General features: G+C 46.8%; 1 protein-coding gene across 7 annotated transcripts in view; it reads left to right on the plus strand.

Annotated features, from left to right (window-relative positions):
* The window catches only part of PUF60 (poly(U) binding splicing factor 60), a 30,947-nt gene extending 17,806 nt beyond the window's left edge, over positions 1 to 13,141 (plus strand). For all 7 annotated transcript variants that reach the window (XM_063327736.1, XM_063327738.1, XM_063327731.1 and 4 more), the window contains 7 exons: positions 1,914 to 2,075; positions 2,552 to 2,644; positions 3,692 to 3,905; positions 4,310 to 4,500; positions 8,273 to 8,408; positions 8,862 to 9,097; positions 10,961 to 13,141. In XM_063327736.1, coding sequence (XP_063183806.1) covers positions 1,914 to 2,075; positions 2,552 to 2,644; positions 3,692 to 3,905; positions 4,310 to 4,500; positions 8,273 to 8,408; positions 8,862 to 9,097; positions 10,961 to 11,260 — 1,332 coding nt within the window. In that variant the 3' untranslated portion in view covers positions 11,261 to 13,141. The remainder of the gene's footprint in view (positions 1 to 1,913; positions 2,076 to 2,551; positions 2,645 to 3,691; positions 3,906 to 4,309; positions 4,501 to 8,272; positions 8,409 to 8,861; positions 9,098 to 10,960) is intronic.

The raw sequence follows: 13,141 nt of genomic DNA on the forward strand, positions 1-13,141 counted from the left end.
GCTGCAGTTTCTTGTCAAGAAGCACTCCTAGTAAAACACTGAATTTTTGTCCCAGTCGGTGGCACCATGGGTGAGGCACTTCACTCGGACGCTGGGGGTTAGCATGGTGATGGCTCTGAACCCATCAATGGACACACTACACAGACTGAGGGGCTACTGATCACTGGCTTTCCTGCACCAAAGCTGGGAATGTGTTGGAGAACCTGGGAGACAACACATCAGCTGTCCTGCGTGTACACGTGCCATAGTCCTCCTAGTCACAGCATTGCAGAGTAAATTGAAAAACAGCTTATTTTTAACTGTGTGAAATACTTAAACCCAGTCAAGAGGCAAGCTTAATGTCACTTCAGGAGCAGCAGTACGGGGTGAGAACCATTCCTGTTTATAGTATCCCTGCTGTATTGAATAGTAGGAGTCGAACCTTTACAGTTTGTTTCCTCCTATGGTCAATGTCAGTCACGTACGGGTACTATGAGAGAGGAGGATTTCGTCAGGTACAGTTTGTGTCCGTGCTTCTGTGACTGTCACAGATAAAATGCTGCCCCTCTGTTTTGCCGTTTGAGTTGCAGCATCCCCAGACACGTCAGAGCTCATTGTGCTCACGCTCGTTACGGCATCCTGAAAACCGGCCTCTCGTCAAGGCCTTGATTAAAGACCCTCTTGAACAGCGGTGGTGGGGAAGAGGTGGTTGCTCAGAGCTCCCTCCTTTGGTGCCGAGCACTGCGGTGCTGGGAAGGGAGAGAGAGGCATCAAGCTTAATGCTGCGTTTGCCTCCTCTGCAGCAGTCCGTAGCCCTTACTGCTTGACGTTTGTTCCATCTGTTCCAGGCAGAACAGGAGTGAAGCCCTCTGCATATCTCCAACGCACTGTAATTCAGTCTTGCTGGTCATAGGGAGCTGCCTCTACAGAGACCTCATTTTTGCCTTGGTCCCAAGACGTGCTGCTAGGACATGCTGGCCAAACCTCTGGGTTTTTTGTAGGCAGCATCTTCCCAGAATAATGTTCATGAGTAGCAGCAATGCTAGAATTGCAATTGGGTGAAAAATAATTGAAAGATATACTGCTTCTTTTGGATACCTGCTGTAAGAAATTTCTGGATTTGTCTTGCAAACAGGTTTTCAGGCATACTTAGGAGAAAATAGCACAGAGACCTTCTCTGCACCGAAACTGATAAGGGCGGAGTCTGTGGGGGCTGCACCACTATCTGAGCCAGTAACAACAGGCAGCGATAAGTACTAGCACCACACACTTAACTAAGAAGTTTCATTTAACCATTTATTTTTTTTTTTTGCTTTGCTTTTCAATGTGCGGTGGAAGTGGTGCCTAGTACTGGATCTCCTCCTGCCTGGGGCTGGGAGGGGGGAGGTGGTGTGTGATGCTTGAGGGAGTGGGGAGGAGGTGCCCAATTCCAGATCCTTTGCTGCCTGGGAGGATGGGGGGGTGGGGGGAGCGACTAGGAGGTGTCCAGTATCGGATCTCTTGCTGCCCCTTGCGGGAGGGAGTGGGAGGGGTGGCTAATAGTGTCTAGAATTGAGACCTTTGCTGCCTGGAGGGGGAAGCTGTCCCAGAATGAAGTTATTTCCTCCTCCTGCAAGCGTTGCTGGAGATGTGATCAGCCTGGGGAGGGTTAGACCTTACCAGTGGGGTTGGAGTTAAGGCTCCTGAGGTGGCAGACCCCATCAGAGATTTGACTGCCCCTGGGAGTGAGCCGTACTGCTTATCCGCTCCAGCAGTCTGTGCATTGAGCAGGAAAATACTTCTCTATTACTACGCGTGCCAGGCTGTGCTGCAGCCCAGTGAGGAGCTACCTGGTGTTGGGTCATAGCTCCTGGGAGGGAAGGAGGAAGGGAAAGAGGTCCTGGCGTCCACGACCACCCCGTGATCTAACCAGCCAGTTCTTCTTTCCAATACAGATGGCAGCTCAGAGGCAGCGCGCCCTGGCCATCATGTGTCGTGTGTATGTGGGCTCCATATACTATGAGCTGGGAGAAGACACCATTCGCCAGGCCTTTGCCCCTTTTGGACCTATAAAAAGCATTGATATGTCCTGGGACTCTGTTACGATGAAACACAAGGTTGGTTAACAGCCCTTGAGTGACATGGTTTTCCTTCTCTCCGAGGCCTTCCTGAATATATCCAGGAGAAGAAGGAGGCTTTATCCTCGTAGAGAGAGAGCTGCTTTTAGCACTTTAACTTTGAGATAAATGTTTGTAGCTGCCTGCTCTGCTTAGCTTTGTGGGATTCTGTAGTGGGAAGCAGATGTACAGCGGGGTGCTGTGCACGAAAGACGCCAAATAGCTGGGACTCCTGTATGTGGTGGCCTTTTGCTCTTTTCCCTCTGAACAGGAGGGGCTCTGGAAGCAGGTAGCCTTCTGTCGGTGCCTCTGCATGCCGTTTTCTGCTTTAATAAAAAACTGCTTTAATGAAACATCCTCTTAGGCCACGATAGCAGGAATCTGGTACGTGGGAAGTCTTGGCTGCATTAGCTTGGCAGTAGATTCAAGACAAGATATGGCTGGTATGATTGAACAAGCGTATCCTTCTGTCCTAGGGTTTTGCTTTTGTGGAGTATGAGGTGCCTGAAGCTGCTCAGCTGGCCTTGGAGCAGATGAATTCTGTCATGCTGGGGGGAAGAAATATAAAGGTGAGTAGCAGGCCTGCTCTGAAAATTCTTAGTTCTCTTTACTATGAATAATGGGTTTGTGCCTAGAAATGCTTCCCACGCACTGTCACGTGGAAGATAACCTAAAGGCTGTTCCCTGTTAGACCTTGATACTCAACCCATTGACTGTATTGTCGTTCTGGGTCCCTTTCTCCCTGAGGAGAAACACCCAGCATGCTAATGAAACCTAGAAACTTGTTCTCATAAGCTAGCTCAGACTTTCCGTCCACGCGTAGAATGGAAGACTCTTGAGGACAAGACAAAGGTGATTCTTGATATTTTAACGTTGCTTTCTTATGTTGTACCTGTGTGGATGGTAGATAAGTAGCATTGGGCTTTTGTTGTGCCTCTCGAGAGTGTGAGGGACTTCAAGTAGTGGTCCACCCTTGCCATACAAAAAGGAGGCGTTCAGAACAAACAAAAGAATAAAGGATTGTAGCTGTGGTTTTTTTAGGCAGCAAGAGGGGATCTTGCAAAGGTGAAACTTTGGGGATTGAAATTGGGGGGGAAAACTAGAATTTTCTGCAGTGTTTTATATCTTGCATTTATATCTCTGATATTTTCTGCATATCTGCAGTGTCTGATTTCCAAGAGGGTTTTAGGAGCCTTCAAAAGGATATAGAAGCATTGTGTTTTGCATTCAGAATTGTTTTCAGTTCCTGGAAGCTGGTCTCTGGCAGGTCAGGTAACATAAATGGGGGAAATTACCTGCTCTAGGAGAATCTGCTCTGGCCAGGGAATTGGACTAGATGATCTCCAGAGGTCCCTTCCAACCCCTGTCATTCTGTGAAATAACGGTGGAGGAGAGAGCAGAGCCTGTCCAGGCTCTTGGTACTTCTGCAATCCCCGGTAGCGCAGGTTGTATCCCAGAGCTGAGTCAACTGCTGCCCTTTGCTAATTACGCCCTTCTGAGGTGTTATTTGGTTTGAAAAGGCAGTCGGGTGGCTGAGTGCTTGTCTGCTGCAACTCTTGGTGAGTCATGCTGCTGCTCTTCAGAAAGTGTAATGGGCTGTGCTCTGTTCTCTGCAGGTTGGGAGACCCAGTAATATAGGTCAGGCGCAACCAATTATAGACCAGCTAGCAGAAGAGGCACGGGCTTTCAACCGCATCTATGTGGCATCTGTTCATCAAGACCTCTCCGATGATGACATCAAGAGTGTGTTTGAGGCCTTTGGGAAGATTAAATCCTGCACGCTAGCCAGGGATCCCACAACAGGAAAACACAAAGGCTATGGTTTCATTGGTAAAATGGCTGTCTGGTGTTTGATGTGGGCTTGGGAGAATGGTCAGGAGCATCTGCATCTTTCTCTTTTTTTTTTTTTTTTTTTTTCTCTAGTGGAAGAATTGCAGTAAGAAATGGGGTAGAAATAAATTTGGAGCAGATCTGTGCCTGAACTTAGAAATATAATTAATAGCCAGGTATTTTTACTCACTGTTAGGTAGGTTGAGAGATCTTGCTGTGCTGACTGTTCTCAACAATGCTTGTGTGCTCAGAGGGGTGAGATGAGTGAGCTAAGCACGGAGGGTCTTCTCACTTGAACACTAAGCAGTTGTTTTTTGCAAATACCAATCACAGTTGTGGGGTGAGAGTGGCTGCGTTCAGGAGTAAAAAGGATCATTTATAAATACTTCTCTTTCTCACTGCAGAATATGAGAAAGCACAGTCTTCTCAAGATGCTGTTTCCTCCATGAACCTCTTTGACCTTGGGGGTCAGTATCTCCGAGTTGGTAAAGCCGTGACTCCTCCAATGCCTCTCCTGACACCAGCTACACCAGGAGGACTGCCTCCGGCAGCAGCCGTTGCTGCAGCGGCTGCTACAGCAAAGATCACAGCACAGGTAAGGCGTAGGCTGGTGTGAGTCAACCAAGCGGATGACTGGTGTGACCTGGTAGAAAAAAGCATGCAAACTGAGCTGTAGTCACTAGTGTGAATGAAAGCCCTCGGCCTGGATCGTGCTGTGTTCCCAGGAGTTCACGTGTAGGAGCTTGCCCCCGACCCTTGTGAGGATCTGATACAGCAGTGTTCTGGAACGGAGTCTGGCACAGCTGCTCAGAACTTCATTTAAAGAAACTGCGGGGGAAGATTGGAGGGATTCCTTGTCTGGATAGGCAAACCAGTGATTAGGGAAATGGCTGTAGTAGAGGTTTAAAGAATGTATGAAAGTATGTGAAAGGGGGCAGGCTCAGGAGGGCAGTAATAGTTACGTGTTGTTGAAAAGGCTCTGCCTGTGTGGTGAGGTGGAAAGTGACTGTAACGGCTTTAGGCTGTTCAGAAACAAGGAAATGCAGCGATGGAGCAGAATTGGATGTTGATGTCATGGGGTTCTCAAATTTAGTTAGCTTGAAGGAGGAGCTTCTGGCTATGACCAGCGGGCGCTGATGGAGGAGGATTGCCTTTCAAAGAAAACCCCCCGTATCTGTCGTCCTTGCCTTGGGCAGCAGAATCTCCCCCTGCACCGCCATAGCCCATGAAAAAACAAGTTCCAGCACTCTTGGGTTCTTCTATTCTCTCAAGCAAAAGAATCGCTGAGGTGTGCAGCCCATGTGTGCCGCTAATCAGCTGACTGGGCTTACTTGTGTAAACAGCTCTTTTTCTGTGAATCACAAGGTAGAGGCAGAAGTGGGAGGAGCGGCCAGTAATGTGAAACTCTCAGGTGGTTTGCATGTCCCCAGCAGAAAGTCCGCAAGTCTGGGATCCTCTGCAGTCAACTAAGGAAGGAAGCTGAGGCATGGCTCAAAAGTCATTTGGATCAAAATCACTTTGGGAAAGAACCGTTAATTCTCTTAAGTGGTAGAGATCTGTTACAGACATGGATAAACGTTTCTGTTTCTTTCTGCAAAATACTGCAGGATTTGTTACTGCGAGGAAAATTTAAAATTCAGTATGTAGAAAAAAGGTTCTGAAAGACCTCAGAGATACTGGGCAGTCTTGTCTTTGCTTAGACGTGGTACAGATCTGATTTGCCACGTGGGTAGTTGTAGAGGACTAGAGAAAAGAGTGAGAACAGTTACAGAAGGCAGGATCTCTTATTTATGCTCTTGCATAGTTCTTTTATGAACAGCTTATTTTAAATAAGAACATATGCAGTCATGGTCTGTAGGGGCTTTAATTTCACATTTTTTTTTTAAACACAAGCTAATCAGTAAACTCGGGGGAGCTAAAGACATGGACATGAGAGAGAAGCTTAAGTCAGAGATAAAACTTTGGATCTGCAACTAGAACTGCAGCTTTAGTCTGGAATTAGCATGCCAGCCAAGGAAGGAGGAAGTGTGTCTGCACTTCAGTGAAACTGTGAAGAGAGAGAGGCATCAAGTAGCCAAGATAATTGTTAATGTCTTGACAATGACTGTAAAAAAAAAAAAAAAAAAAAAAAAAAAAAAAAACACCAAAAAACCAAACAAAAAAAAACACAAAAAAAAACCCCAAAAGAATTAAAGCTATTAGAAAAAGTTTCTTTAGCCATTTAAGTAAAAAGTGGGGGCAGCTAATGACCAGTGTAGTTAAAAATGACGATGGTCTTGTTACAGCACTGAATGCTTACAGAAGTATTTTTCCCCTTCATTAGAAGCATAAGGCTAATGATGCACATGGGATTACTGCACCCGAGGTGGGTGTAAAGCTCGGAGTTAGTCATGTGCAGATGCACCCTTAATAGTTCGTGGGTTTTTGTAATAAGTCTGTCCTGTTGTGGCTATTGCCGTATGGCTGAAGAACAGCAAACATGATACGTGCATAGGTTGTGTGGAAAACGGGTATCTGCAGGCTTTGTTCTCAGCCCAGTGGTAGGGAAGGATTGAAAGCAAGCTTTAAAGGAAGGACAATGTTTTCAAAAGAAACAGATATGCAAAACACTTGGTCATTTTAGGGAAATACCCCTGCTAGATGAACATAACTTTCTTTGATAAGACTACTGTTACACTTTGCTAGGAAAAAACATTAAATCATATCCTATCAATAATTTGGGAGTTGGAGGAGACCCCCGTGAGAAGCTGTCGGACCAGACCAGCGCTGTAACAATGAATTCTGAGATGCGTAGGCAAATGAGAAGAGATGGAAACGAGCTGTGCTGGAAATTGCTGACCCTTCACTCCGCTGATGAAATTACTTACAGATAGGTCTTGCTTCATCTCCAATAAAAATATTAGTGGCCTTGTTCTCGGCATTCGGAGAAGAGTACTAATGGAATTAGTTGGCAGCACAGAGGTGAGATGCATTATTAATGTAGAGGAGAACTGGAGTGTCGCAGCAGACTGGAGTAAAAATTATACACAGCCTTTAGTAGTAAGAGCACAAGATACTGCATTTAAGGAACAGAACCTTAGAATTTTTTGCTCCATGGTGTCAGCACGTACAGGAGCCCCATGAAAACAAGGAAGAGAAGGATCTGTGTAACTAAATCATAATAGCCAACAGCAACAAAAAAATTGGATCCTAGTGTATGTTTTAGCTACGTTATTTTCAGTAGTTTTATGGAAGTGTTTTATCGTTTAACTAGGTGTTCATCTTGAATGTTGTGTGAATTCTGTCGTCTAGAGTCAGGATGTTTATGTGGATTGTAGAAGATGTAGAGAAACACTGCAATTATTGGGAGAACTGGAAAACCTGATACGCAGGAAGAAACTAGAAAAGTTTGGCTTGGTGTAATTGTAGAAGACTGCTGAAAGGTGCATCAGATTTTTGCTCAAATACAGTCTGTATGGAGGCAAGTAGGCAGTGGGGTGGGAGAAGAGGCTCTGGCAACACTGACAAAAGGCAGTGGTTATAAAACGTTTCACTGATCGAGTCTGGAAGTTTGAAGGAAGTTGCCAGTCATCGACAGCTGTAAAGCTCAGCAGGGTCTGAGCAGTAAAAAGGTGGTGGCAAAGGTTAGTTATATGATTGTTACATTGAGAGATTTACTAATGTGATAATTGTTTGCAGTCGCTGTGATTGTGAGGGCAAACAGTGCTGTGTTGCTGGATCTAAAAGTGCGCAGCTTTTGAAAAGGCAGCGTTCTGCTCTCCCTTGTGCTTGCAGTAGTGTTTTTGACTACGGTGTTCCTTGAATCAGGCAAGAATTAACCTTCCACCAGATCACTTAGGAAAAACTGAAGCTGTAAGAGTTCCCTCGCCTGGTTTGTCACCTGGCCCCAGGGCCCTGGTGCTGTCATCAGAGGGGGTGGGACGGGAGCTCCCATCAGTCTTTTCAAAATGGATCACATCCCTTAGCATCAGTAAAAAGCTTTATCTGCGTATAAGGTGGAAACAAGTAGAGATTCCTCTTACTCTAGAATTGCCTGCATCTTTCAAACCATGTATTGAATCTCTTGGTGTCTTTCATTCAGTAACCGACCTAGCAGCTTGAGAGGATGGGTGACATTTGAGTTGCAAGAGAACATTTTTCTTCCAAGGCTTGGTGTCTCCTAGTTTCTGCATTTCTCTAGTGGGCTGGGTGGCATACTTTTTTCCTTTTACAGTAGCACTGGAAAGCTGTCATCCTCAGAATCTATGTATCTGGTATTTCTTAGGTGTGGAAAAAAGCTGAGCCTCACCTGAATGCACCCATAATATGACTTCTCGACATAGAATTAACGCTTGGGGTTTTGTTGGTTTTTTTCTTCTGTCTTGCAGGAAGCAGTGGCAGGAGCTGCGGTTCTTGGCACCTTGGCAACCCCTGGGCTGGTATCTCCAGCACTGACTCTGGCCCAGCCCTTGGGGGCGTTGCCACAGGCTGTAATGGCAGCACAGGCACCGGGAGTCATTACAGGTATGGTTACTCTTCATTTTGTCACTTATTAGAAAGCACGGTTCTCTATGGCTGGGGTCACAACGAAGGAGAATCTGAAGCTGAAATCCTTCTCCCTGCCCTGCTTTGTCAAGAACTTTTATTTATTTGTGCAGCAGAGTGGGATTTTATTTTGGTATATAATAGATACGACAGGGACATTAACTTCACAGCGGGAATGCATGGCACTGAGTGAAAAATCTGGATAATTGTTACTCCATGCAAAATCCTGCACTCTTTCTCCCTTCTGGGCAGGTATTGAGTGCTTTTGTCCTCTGTGCTGACTGAGATACTGCTTATGTCTCCCTGGCCATTGGTGCAGAGCAAATAAAACCGTCAGGATTCCGTGATCCTCTTTGTCGCTGGCTGGTGTGTACCCAGATGTTGCAGAACGTCAGTTCTTTGCTTTGTGCTACAGAGTTTGTACTCTTACAGGTGTAACCCCCGCCCGACCTCCCATTCCTGTCACCATTCCACAAGTGGGAGTTGTGAATCCGATCCTGGCTAGTCCCCCAGCATTGGGCCTGATGGAGGTCAAAAAGGAGAAGGAAGAGGAGGAGGTATTCCAGGAGTCAGAGAGGCCAGAGATGCTGAGCGAACAGGAGCACATGAGCATATCTGGCAGCAGCGCCCGTCATATGGTGATGCAGAAACTGCTTCGTAAACAGGAGGTGAGTGCAGAGTGACCGCCTGAGCCAGTGTCAGCAGATGGGGCTGCGGGGCTTAGACCTGTCCTAATGTGGTGGTGCTCTGCAGGTCTGTGTGCGGGACGGCCTTCCTGCAGCACGCGTTGTAGGTACCTCACAGAGCTCACTGGGACTGCGAAGCTACCTGCTCGTGTCCTGCTTGCGATGGTTCTTACGCTGCCGTTAGGATCTTCTCAGAGTTCCTCTGAGGTTCAGATCAGTCCCTAGGCCAGAGAGGCTCGGCTAGGAGGTGTCTCTGGTTAAACTGTCTGCTTACTTAGGATCATTAAAGCAAACCATGATGGCCTTTTGGCTTATAATTAAGGAAGTGAGACTGACACATGGTCAGGGCAGTCCACCTTTTCCTCCCCACAACCTTTTACAGCAAGATGAAACTCTGAGCTGTTTATAAAACAAATTTTCATGGAAGTTAAAATGAGAGAGAGGACAAGAATGAATGATAGAAAAACTCAGAACATTAAATAGAAGAATAGATTTGTAGATGGGGGTTGTCTCAGAAGGGGCTGATATTGATAATCTCATCAAGCTTCTTGTTTGGGCATGACCAGAGGCTTGTTCCTGGCCATGATTGAGTTTCCCATCTGACACGCGGATTTCCTGAGCCCTGACGCTGAACTGACGATGTTTCTTCTCTGGTTGCTAGACAGGGATAATGCTGACACAGGTTTCATAAGGCAGACCACAAATGAGTTAGCTGGTGAGCGTTCTCCTTTACTCTCAAAGGGCGCATGATTTTAAATACATCTTTGAGCTTCTGACTTAACAGCCAATTTTCCTCTGTCACAAGCAGCTTTCCCAAAGAATCCAATTCATTTGGCATTCTTGCTTGTAAAAAGTTTATCAGTGTCGAAAGAGAGTCTTGAACTACGACACTTGCAAAGCTGGTTATCATTCTCAGCTTGTAAGTACCCTTCCATTTTTGTGGTTCTTTTAGTAGGCCCTTTAAAGGCAGTGACACAGACCTGTGAATAAGAACTGGAACAAGTATTTTAAAATTACACTGAGCCCAGAATGCCGTGTCTGCTCACCTGAGACGCTGGGCAGGGCCAGAGCTGGGAGCAAGGGATGTGGTAGAGCTGGGTGTAATGCACAAGACTAGAGGCTGCCCAGAGAGGTTGTGGAGTCTCCATCCTTGGAGACGCTCAGAAGTCATCTGGACCTGGTCCTGGGCGACGCTAGGTGGCCCTGCTGGAGCAGGGGAGCTCGGACCAGGTGACCTCTAGAGGTCCCTTCCAGCCTCAGCCATTCTGTGATAGAGGAGCTCAGGCACAAAAGGCCGTGATGGGGGGGTACGTATGAGAGGTCCGTTGCCGACACTCTGACAGACTCATATGTTGTTATACCCTGCAACGAACGTTACCCGGTCAACCATCGGTTGTCAGAGGTATAGAAGACTTGGTTAATCCTTCTACTTTATTTAGAGCTGAGGAATTTTTTTTTTAAAAAGTCACGACAGTGGTGTTGGAGATAAGAAAGCAAAAAATAATTGCATAGGAACAGCACAAGAAAAATTAGAGGTCTCCAGGTCACTTGTGCTTCAAGATGTGTCTAAGAAAAGCCCCAGAGATGGCACACAGCTGAGGCCAGGCCACAGCACAGCTGCCGGTGAATGAGATTTGTTCGTGCTTCTGATGCCTGGGAAGAAAATTTACTAATTTGTTCCTGAGAACGTGGGATGTTACTTGTTTCATGGAACACGCTTGTAATGATATAGCACTGGAATATCTGGTGGTGCTCACATGCTGTGTTGTCTGATGTGGCTTTGCAAATGTCATCTCAGTGTCTCTCGGGTGTATTAATTCTTTCTTCTTGGCTTTCTCTCTGCAGTCCACTGTGATGGTGCTTCGCAACATGGTGGATCCAAAGGACATTGATGATGACCTAGAGGGAGAGGTGACAGAAGAATGCGGCAAATTCGGGGCTGTAAACAGGGTCATCATCTATCAGGAGAAGCAAGGAGAAGAGGAGGATGCTGAGATCATTGTCAAGATCTTTGTGGAGTTCTCCATGGCCTCAGAGACTCACAAAGCCATTCAGGCTCTGAACGGGCGCTGGTTTGCAGGAAGGAAGGTGGTAGCAGAGGTGTATGACCAGGAGAGATTTGATAACAGTGACCTGTCAGCATGAACTCTACTTGAAAGACTTCGCCCCTGCCCCCTCTGCCTGCCTGGTTCTTTTTTAGCCATGTATAAAGAACGCGCCAGGGTGGGCACAGATCTCTGTGATGTACTTGTAGTTTGGATAAAAGCGCAAAGAAAGCTAGTGTGCATCTGTGTGTGTGTTAAAGGGGCTGACGTCTCCCCAGCGGAGGCTGGCGTGGCTCCGGCCTCGTCGCCTGGAAGAGCGGGGCCCGAGCCTGAAGAGGGGTCGCTGCTCGTGTTCCTGCCTTACGCTGCGGTCGCTTCAGAAACACTCAGGTCAAGACCCGACCACACCTTTTAGGGGCTAGAATAGCCGTTTCCTTCAGAGATGGGCCATGAATGATTGGAACGGAGGAGGGAGTCTCTTCGTAAAGTATTTTGGCAGCACCCTTGGGTGCTGCTGGATTAACAAGGAGGAGGGAGGGGAGCTCGGGCGGTGCTGGAGGGAGCTTTGCTGCCGAGGAGCCGCATGTTGGGCTTGGCCTCAGGAGCCCAGACGTGGGTCGGGGCCCAGAACTGAACCAGCTGGGCCTTTTTGGAGTGTTCCCATCAGGCTTGTTCTGATACTGCGGTTTGGGCCTCACGGTACTCTTGATGGGTCAGAGTTACCCCGACTGATCCTTCCTCAATGTGCCAAAACGCGAATAGCGAGCCAGGCTGTAGGCGTCGCAGCTGGGCTGGGAGCGCGAGTAGCGCCGGTGGCAGCGCCTGAAGTGCTTTTATGGAATCGACATCCAGCCCTGGTACTGCGGGCAGTGATGGGAACACACGCCTCGCCTGAAAGGATAGTTGGGGGGGGATTTGTTGAGGACTCAAAGCATTAGTAATATTTACAAAGCATAAATGCATTTATTTTAGTAATTTTTCTGTCTAGCTAATGAGTAGGAACAGAATTAGCTCATGTTAATTACCTTAAATATTTTCAGTATGTAAGGGGCTACTATACTGCTTGTCATGCATAGCTGGTGCACAGCACAGATCTGAAGAAAACCAGTCGGTTTAGTTTAGAAATTCAAACAAAGGAAGAAGGATCTCTAAGGAACTTCCGCAGGGAGTTCTTGAGTTGAGCCTGCAGCTACGGGTTGCCTCTAAGCTTGGAGATGTCTTTAAAATTAAATTTTTGTATTTTGTTTCAAACACTGAAAAGAACTCTTCTTCTGTTGTAGGGTAGAAATTTGTATTTGCACTTTATGATTAATCTATATTTAACTCTTTTTGTACTAATATTGCCTGTTAGCTTAAATAACCTTTCTTCTTCCCTCTTTTTATGCCCATTCCAAGTTAACAGCAAGCCTGTCGTTCCCAACGTGTGTTTTGTTCGCCAGCGTCTGTTGGGATCAGCTTGCTCTTTCCCTGGTCATCTGCCCTGGCAGCCCTTCTTCGCGTTTGTTAGCTTGAATTTCTTTTTCTTGAAAGTGTTGATGAGATCTGCTGAATATATTCAGAAGTGGCATTTGCCCCCTCTTACCTGTGCTGGAAATGCATCATCCCGTGCCCGCTGTGATCCCACTGACCTCCCACAGCCACGGCATGCTGGTGGCTCGCAGTTGCCCCGGTCTCGCAGTGCAGCACAGCTGCTTTGCTGCTTTTCTTTGTGATGCAGGAGAAGATCCACTATTTTTAATTGTTCCAGAGATCGGTTTAGTCCTACTAAAGAAAACCAAAGCACCTCTCCCATGACTCAGTTGGTCTGTCTAGCTTCCATTTTCTGTTGTTTCCTCCTCTTCTGTTGGCTGGATTTAGGAGTACAAAGTCCGCACTGGAAGTTTCCTTGTGCTGCTGATGGTTTAAAAAACTAAAGTGGGGAAAAGTTGATGTGAGAGGAGAGCAGAGATTAAAGAATGACGGCCTGAGTGCTGATCAACAA

The sequence above is a fragment of the Chroicocephalus ridibundus genome, chromosome 2 (assembly GCF_963924245.1).
Source record: "Chroicocephalus ridibundus chromosome 2, bChrRid1.1, whole genome shotgun sequence".
Taxonomy (NCBI): domain Eukaryota; kingdom Metazoa; phylum Chordata; class Aves; order Charadriiformes; family Laridae; genus Chroicocephalus; species Chroicocephalus ridibundus.